The sequence below is a fragment of the Lycium ferocissimum genome, chromosome 6 (genome assembly GCF_029784015.1).
Source record: "Lycium ferocissimum isolate CSIRO_LF1 chromosome 6, AGI_CSIRO_Lferr_CH_V1, whole genome shotgun sequence".
In the NCBI taxonomy this organism is placed as follows: Eukaryota; Viridiplantae; Streptophyta; class Magnoliopsida; order Solanales; family Solanaceae; genus Lycium; species Lycium ferocissimum.
In genome coordinates, this window is record NC_081347.1 from 15,262,999 (window position 1) to 15,271,761 (window position 8,763).

The 8,763-nt window shown below is 36.5% G+C and overlaps 1 protein-coding gene across 1 annotated transcript; it reads left to right on the plus strand.

Moving 5' to 3' along the window:
• Positions 1–660: 660 nt before the first annotated feature.
• On the plus strand, positions 661–8,551 carry LOC132059407 (small GTPase LIP1). The gene is made up of 8 exons (XM_059452016.1): positions 661–954; positions 1,047–1,152; positions 4,566–4,657; positions 4,779–4,920; positions 5,934–6,238; positions 7,286–7,339; positions 7,428–7,558; positions 8,179–8,551. The coding sequence occupies exons 1-8, from the start codon at positions 952–954 to the stop codon at positions 8,363–8,365; spliced, it is 1,020 nt and encodes a 339-aa protein (XP_059307999.1). The 5' UTR covers positions 661–951; the 3' UTR covers positions 8,366–8,551.
• Positions 8,552–8,763: the final 212 nt, after the last annotated feature.

Here is an 8,763-nt window from a genome sequence, read left to right on the forward strand (position 1 = left end):
GGAAAGTCCAATGTTGAGCTTTCTTATCTTATCATACATCTCTTGGATTGAAAAGAAGTTGGTGGGCCAAGGCTTAAACTGCCGAACAATGAGCTAGCTCGACTTGATCGTCTCAACTTAAACTCGGGACATCTATGATTGGATATCTTATCTTATGTCTCGTTTCGTGAAAATAAAATAAAAATACCAATCAAAGTGAAGAATTATTTCATACAACAAAAGACGGTTCAACTATTTAATCATATGATATTGAGCATCTTTCTTGTCTGTATGTTGGAAGTTTACTTGCACAAGCAGGGACTGAGCCACCCTTGAGCTACGAAAACCCAATAGCGCTCAAATCCTATATTAGTATTAAATTTTTTTTATTATTATTATATGTTTAAATCATATATTCAGACTCCATAAACTAAATAAAATTGTGACTCCACCTCCCTGAATAAGTAATATACGAAAACTCCAAACAAAATTTAAAATTCGGTGATTTCAATCAGGAGTGGCTAAACTTACAAGTTTGCATATGATCAAGTAATGAAACTGTTGAGTACATGGATCAGGCCTATTGCAATTGGGCCTCCACCAGCCTTTTGGGCTTCCAAGAGTCTTGACACATCAACCGTCTAAACTGTCACTTGATGAACAAACTTGTCTTTTTTATTTTCACGTCTTGATCTATACACAAATCTACGCAAAAAATATACTCCAATCACTACTATAAAGTATAAAACCAAGAAATCTTGAAATCCAAAACACCCCAATCCATTTTATCTTAATGCAAAAATATACCTAGTTAAAATCAACTCATTTCAAGATCTACTGTAGTTGGGTTTTGGTGTATGATCTTGAATCTTATGGGTATTTGAAAAAAATGGTTTGTCAACATTGATGTTTGTTATGTGATGGGTTTTGGATTTAAGAAATGTTGTTTGTTGTGGAGATTTAGTGTGTTTTATGGTACTTGAGTTGATTAGCTGATTTGGGTTGATTTAAAAAAATTGTTTTTTTTTTTTTATTATTGGATTGTTTGTGTTGGTTTTTGATTTGAGGTTTTGGAGGAGATGATGTTTTGGAGGGAAAGGGAAAGGGAGACTAGAGAAGTGAATGGTGTTCCACCTTGTGGACAAGTCAGGGTTCTTGTTGTTGGTGATTCAGGTACTCAGCTACAATATAAAATGTTTTTACTTCTTGTTATACATTTATCTACTTTCATTTGTTATGTTTTCTTACTTATCAAGAATTGTTTTCTTATGCATTTTCCTAGTTATGTATGTTCTTGAACTTGATTTCTAGTTAGTAGCTTGGAGTTTGATGATAAAGTATAGTTGCATACGGGGGAGAATTTATGTAGAAAAAATGGGTCATGTGAACTCATGGTCACCCAACTAAACTCGGTATATTATATATATAATTCTTAAAATATATCTAATATTAACCGAAGGAACACATGGTCAAACAAGACCGAGTGGAGCCCTGGTTAAGTGCTGGGTTTAATCCCTTAAGGTCGTGAGATCGAACACTACTAAATGCACTTTTGCGTCTTTTTTTTCTCTTAAATTTCTTAGCAGCCTTTGACATTTTGCTCGCCAAGTTGATGTCACTATAAAATTTTATATCTTATTTTAAAAGCAATGGTGAACCCATCCTCTTGAAATCTGGATTCTCCTCTGGTTGCATAGATTCAGAAATGCTTGAAAATTGGAGATAACAAATATTTGATGCTAATAGTATGAGGTCTCTGATTTATGGACATAGTTGCTTTTGAGCTGCACTAAGGCTGTGGCTACGCGATCAATGAAGTGGGTTAAAACTAAGAGAAATCAGGGTTCCAAATCCCAATAGAGTCAAAATGCTAGAGTATGTGATTTCTTCCAACCTGCTTAGGCTTTGGTGGATAGAGTTACTCGATACTTGCGGTGGTGGGATGTAGGAGGTACCCGGTGGAATAATGGGTCGAGGTAAAAAGGTATATGAAGGAAAAACCTATTTGACAATGAAAGTGATCAAAGACATTCGTTTCTCAAATAACTTTAGCTTGTACACAAATACAGCAGGCCCTTCCTAAATCCATGTGAGTTCCTTTTCGGCGAAGTTACAAATTAGAAGAACTCGAGAAATTTTGATTGAATCATAATACAAATTACAAAGAAGAAAAAAGATACGCACAACTGGTGCAGACACCACCTTTATCCAAAAATAAAGACAGGTTCTTCTGGAGTTCTCCCAATTTGGAAAATTTAGGTCAATACAAGATGGTAAAGAGTTTATTCAGATCTAGGAGTTGTAGTTCTCTATTGTTATTGAAGAATTGGTAATGAGACATTAAACTGTTTGTAACTGCAATAATTTTTTTAACGTATTAAATTTGGACGATATGCGTAGTACATACTGTTACATCCGTTTGAAAACATTGTAATGATTGATACAAACCATTTAGAGTATGACCATGTCTTACTATTGTGTTACAGTCTGGTTCGTGGCTGTGGTGAGATGAATGCTAATATGTTAGAGGCCACCATCTTAAGGGTTATAAGGTGATGGTGTAAATGTATGGGCAAGCTGATTATTAAGAGTGAACAAATATAATTTTTTTCAATGATGTATTTATCGAGAAAAAAACAAAATGAATTTCTTTCGATATTATGATGACAAGATATTGGTGCATGTATTCGTCCTTAGAAGTATGTACAACAGTCAATAGGAGTATGTACAACCTAAGCATTTGCCTCATTTGCTCTTGATAAATGATCTTCTGGTTTAGTTGCTCAATCCAAATTGTATCAATATCATTAGGATAACAACAGCAACAACAACATACCCAGTGAAATCCCACAAAGTGGGGTTTGGGAGGGTAGAGTGTATGCAGACCTTACCCCTACCTTGGGAGGTAGAGAGACTGTTTCCGGTAGGCCCTCGGCACAAAAACAAGCAATTCAAAGCAGTATATATTAAAAAATCCATTGCAAAATACTATGGAAAGCATGATAAGCTGACTGAAAAAAGGGGGCCATAACTCCACATAATAATACGATAATCGAATTACAAGAAACAACAGGAGGATAACATCTTTTATTTGTTCGAAATGAACCAAATGTTTTGTATATCATCATCTGAATGCCGTCTGCATAGTATACTCAATTGATATTGTTTGCTGAATTTCTTCCCTTGATCATCCATTAGGTTGCGTGTTCGTAGATTCAGAATGTGACGTCACGAAGCTTTTTAAATTGAGAGCTTCATTAGTTGTGGATTACAGTGTTTTATGGTGCTAAAATTAGTATTTAGTACATCTAATGCATTAAGCTTCAGTGGTATTGACTTTGTTAACTTGGCAGAATTTTGGAAAGTAAAATATGCCCCTCTTGAGCTTTCTTTGGCCTTTCAGGTCCATATACAGCTCCATTTATACATAGGGTGAATAAACTGTGGCACCAGTGGATATGCCTGAATTCTCTAAAGTTCTCCCTGCGATATTCCTCTAACTTCGGAACATCTTGCCTTCTAAAGATGTACCAGAGTGCACCACCTTCTATATCCTCAAATACTTCACCCTTTCCACTCATCACTTTTACCATGATCAAGTGCTTCTAGTATTATTGATTGCATCATTTGTACCACCTCAGCACTAGTGTCTCCCTCTGGCTCAAACAGGAAGCAGATGCAACAATTGATTGATTGTCACAATTCGGGTCACTAATCGAGCTCTGAACTGCAAATAGATTTGTTAGTCCTTTATTTCACCTAGGGCAGAGTGGACCCTCAATCAACTCAGATGATGCTTCATTTTCACATTCTTTCTTTTCAATGTTCCCATTTCTGAAAGCTGGTGACCTGTCTGGTTATTGCTGGAGTATGTTTTAACACATTATCCGCATCAGACATATCATGATGTAGCTTATTCACAGAGTCTAAATGCCCCAGGTCCTGAGGAGCTCATAAGCAATAGATGTGTATGTTCCCATGTCAGGCTTCAACGAACCTTTTAGCAGTTTGATAGCAACATTTTGGTAGCCACTTTGTGGATGTGTGTACTCCTTAAAAGGGATTTAAATTAATGTAGTTGGAACGATAGTGAAAATGGTTGCTCCATTTACTGCTGCTTACTTTTCCTGTGTTCTTTTTGCTTTCATAGTCGTACTTGGCTTTAGCCTTCTTGAGAAGCCCTGGATACAGCAGATGAAGCACTGTTGGAATATTTCGTTGGATACATTAGGCTTAAGTCATCTATTTATATAATCTAAGCTCATCCTGATGTAGTCTTCTTATAAGGTGTTCAAGTCTTTTTTTTTTTTTGCACAAGAGCGGGGTTCACCCTGTGCGCACCCAAAGGGTAGCGGCTGCGGGTTCCCTTGTCATAGAAGAAAAAGTGTTCAAGTCCTTTATTTTTTTTTGAGAACGCAAAGTGTTCAAGTCTTTCCTGTTTGACATTAGTTTTTTTTTTTTCCTGTGACATTCAGACTTTGTCAGAAGTTCAGGATATTAGCTTCTCCGTTTTTTTAGTTATAAACAGTGATTGCTTGTTTTCAGCTCCTAGTTTCACCATTTTTCTGCTTCATATTTTCTGGTAGGTGTGGGGAAGACCTCTCTTGTTCATCTGCTTCTCAATGGTTCTTCCATCGCTCGCCCTCCTCAAACAATTGGCTGTACAGTCGGAGTAAAAGTATGATGCACAGATAATTTTTTATGATGCACAGATAAATCTTTTCTCCCTATACTATGAGCATGTGCTGAGAATGCATGTCCATATGAAAACTGATTTTTTCCTGTTTTCTTCTGTAAAGCACACTACTTATGGAAATTCTGGTAGCTCCTCAACTAGCATAAAAGGTGATGCCGAGAGAGATTTTTTTATTGAACTCTGGGATATATCAGGACATGATCGTTACAAAGATTGCCGATCTCTATTCTACTCACAAATTAATGGTGAGCAACTAGCTTCATCTCTCAAACTGTTTTATATGCCTAAATTTTTCTCTTATGCAAGCATGTACAATATCTATTTTTGATGACCTGTAGCTGATACCTGATGACTAATGTCAACAACAACGTACCTAGTTTAATCCCCACACGTGTCTGGTAGCCGTGTACATACCTTACCCCTACCTTGTGGAGGTAGAGAGACTGTTTCCGACAGAGCCTCGGTTCAATGAAAGCAATCCAAAGCAGTTTAAGAAAAAAAAAATATGAAAGTAAAGAAGCCATGACAATGAATATGGAGAGCTTTATATAGCATTCTGAAAGAAAGGAACAGTAACACGAGCTAAATGATATGATAACCGAAGTACAAGAAACAACAGATAGTAAAATTAAAGAACAAGGAATTATGGGAATGATAGTCATACTACTGGTATGAAAGGAGTATCGGGAAAAAAAAAAAACTACCACCAAGCCTATCCCCCAGGAAAGTGACACGATGCTCAACCATCTACTAACCGTCTACCCTAATCTGCGACCTCCATATTCCCCTATCTAAGGTCATGTCCTCCGTAAGCTGAAGATGCGCCATGTCATATCTAATCAGCTCTCCCCAATACTTCTTTAGCCTACCTCTATATCTCCTTAAACCCACCATTGCCAACACCATTGCCAAACTCTCATTAATGTAAGAAGATGGTTAAAGCGCAAAAATATTTTAGATAACTGATTATGTTTGTTTATTTAAACAGAAACCAGAGATGTTTTCACATGTTTGTTGCCATCAAATCTTTTGTTACTTACAGTTTTCCTTCATTTGGGAGAGGGCAATGGACGACTATCTTTCCGTGAAGTATACGTACTGATTATAGTCGGGTGAAATCTTTTATATATCCACTCTAGGTGTTACTTTTGTATACTATCTGTCTCTAAGGTGGTGGGAAGAGATCACTTTGTGTAACTATTCATCCTGATGATAGTCGGATGAAACTAATATGGATGATTTTCAATTTCTACTTTAGGTGTTATCTTTGTATATGATCTATCGCAAAGAAGGACAAAGACAAGCTTGCAGAAGTGGGCTGTAGAGATAGCAACATCAGGGTCATTTTCGGCTCCTCTAGCTTCAGGAGGTCCTGGTGGTCTCCCTGTTCCTTACATTGTCATTGGCAATAAAGCAGATATCGCTTCAAATGAGGGTGTTAGAGGAAGCAGTGGGAATCTTGTTGATATGGCTCGCCAGTGGGTTGAGAAGCAAGGTCTACTTCCTTCAAGCGAAGAGATCCCATTGACTGAGAGTTTTCCTGGTGGTGGAGGTCTTATTGCGGTAATTTTATACCACACATATTGTATTGATTTACATATTAGAACTTCTAATGAGTGATGCATCTTGTTTTGTTATGAAAAACGATTGTCTTCAGGCAACATAAACTCTGATGCTTAAGCTGTTATTGGAAGGTTTCTTACTTATTTATCCATGCTAGTACGTTAAGATCAGCTTTGTTGTTGTGGTCTCACACAGCGTTCCCTCTTGTCAAGCCAAGTCTTTATTGGCGTAGCAATTTAAGTTCTCATCTTCTTCTCTTGGGTTAAAAATGCTTATTGAGGTGCATGCATAAAGGTTTGAAACTCTTTTCTTATTTGAATCTTAAGGAGATTACCTTACCCTATTCTCAAACCTTCTTATTTTCTCGTGTTTGATGAGGAAAGAAATGGTTGCCTGCTACCAACAGTCTTTCTTAGTAATTATCTGAATGGGAATAGCTCTATTTCTTTTTCGTTTATATATAGTTTATAATATAAAGCTGACAGTCTCTTATATGAAGCAAGAGATTGTTGACTTATATAATCTGTTAACTGATCCAAGGGGACAGGATGCTTTTTCCTTCTTCCACTTGGTTTTCATTTTCTCTCCTTTTTTGGGTAGTTTTTTCATTCTTGAGATTCTCTGATCACATTCTTATTTGTTTTGAATAACTGCTAGATTAATCGTCAAATCCCATTATTTGATCCATCACTTTATTCTTCATGGCTAAGATTTCACTTGTTACATGTTTCAGTTTCATTAGTTGAAGACGTTCTTGTAGGTCTAAACTGTTCATCGACATGTCATTTGAGTTTTCATCATAGGCTATCTTTTCATTACATTGCAACCAAATCCCCAAAAAAGAAAAGGAGAAAGGAATAATAGCTACTGTGCCATATTGGGTAATCTGAAGCTTTAACCGACAGTTGAGTTTATCACATTGGTCTTAACTGATGTAATTTATACACATCTTTCAAAATGGTGAATGAGAAGTTCAAGTTTTTTTTTTTAAATAAGGCGTCAATGGATTTACATGTGTGATGTTTTTTACCCCTTGAAATCTTGCAGGCCGCTAAGGGAGCAAGATATGACAAAGAAGCTGTCATGAAGTTTTTCCGCATGGTCTGTATATAATAGCTCTGCATCTAATCTGAGGCTTGCTTACTCTATTCTATCCTACATTATTGAAGTGCTGGGTTCACTATTTCAGTTAATCAGGAGGAGATACTTCTCAGATGATCTACCTGGTAATCATTGGTCTTCCCCAGTTCAGAAACCACTGCAGGGATCGAGCGAAATTTCAAATGATGATGATCACTTGTATAAAAGTAAAAGTTCAAGGTATGCCTGTTGAATTCTGTGAAGTTGGTTGCTGTTAAAGCTTTCCATACTTATAGAAAAACGCCTTCTGTTTATTGTTATCCATTATTGGTTGATGGTCACTGACCGAACTGTGAAGGAGTGTGGGACAAAGCAACCTGTCTCAAGTCTCTTTACTTTTATTTTGCATTATGGGTTTTTGTTTGATGTTTCAATGATAATAAGATCTTTTTTTCTCTTCATGTTGGACGTGAAATATAGTTGAATATCTACCTTCCCAGTAGTGTTGTAAACCCTCATTTATCATGTCATGATCACCTTGAATAAGCTAGATAGATAATTCCTCTTTCCTAAGATAAAGGGAGGAGAATGGGAAAGATCACGTAAAAATATTTCGATAGCTGTCCAATAAAGATTAACTCAGCCATTGCACCTTTAGTAGTGGATGAATGCTTGCTATACTTGTTTTAAAGTGTCGGGTGCCAAGACGAATTTATGGTTGATTGGGATGGAGAGACTTTATGTTTTAGTGTAGTACCATATTCAGTGACAGCGTTGGTTTGTTTTTACTTGACTTGTTTTCACTCACTCGTACATGTTCTTTAATACCTATTCAATTATTTGTCTTCTGCTTGTTGCAGTTATATCAGTGACTCTTACAAGTATAATGCACTCCCTCCTTTACCAGCTCAACGCAATCTCACACCGCCTCCCACGCTTTACCCACAGCAACCCATGTCCACACCTGACAATTATAGCATCCCCAGATTTGCCAGCACACAAGATATCAACAGTGCGAGGTTTAAGCGTTCTGATATTAACGTCTGATGATCTTTCTTATTTTTCTCCTTTTAATTTTTTTCCTTCATGTAATGGTACACTTTTTCAGGACATAATAGCTAGCTCTGTGAAAAGCTTGTCTTGTAAAATGTTCCAATTCATTCTTTTGACTCATTGTGATGTTCTTGAAATTGTAGGGTAAAGTTGAAAGGCTTATAATACAAAGATCTTTGAAGTTTATACAAAGATCTTTGATATCGCGTGCACCATTTTCTTTTTCCCCTGTTTTGTATCAGAAAGAGGTGTATTAGTTTAGTAAATTTGCTATGACATAATGTCCCACTCTCCGTATATTTTTGTGTATATATTTTTTTGACCATTGGTGCAATCTAATGATTTTATGATTTTCGTGTAAATTGGTTACGACATCACTAATATCAAAAAAA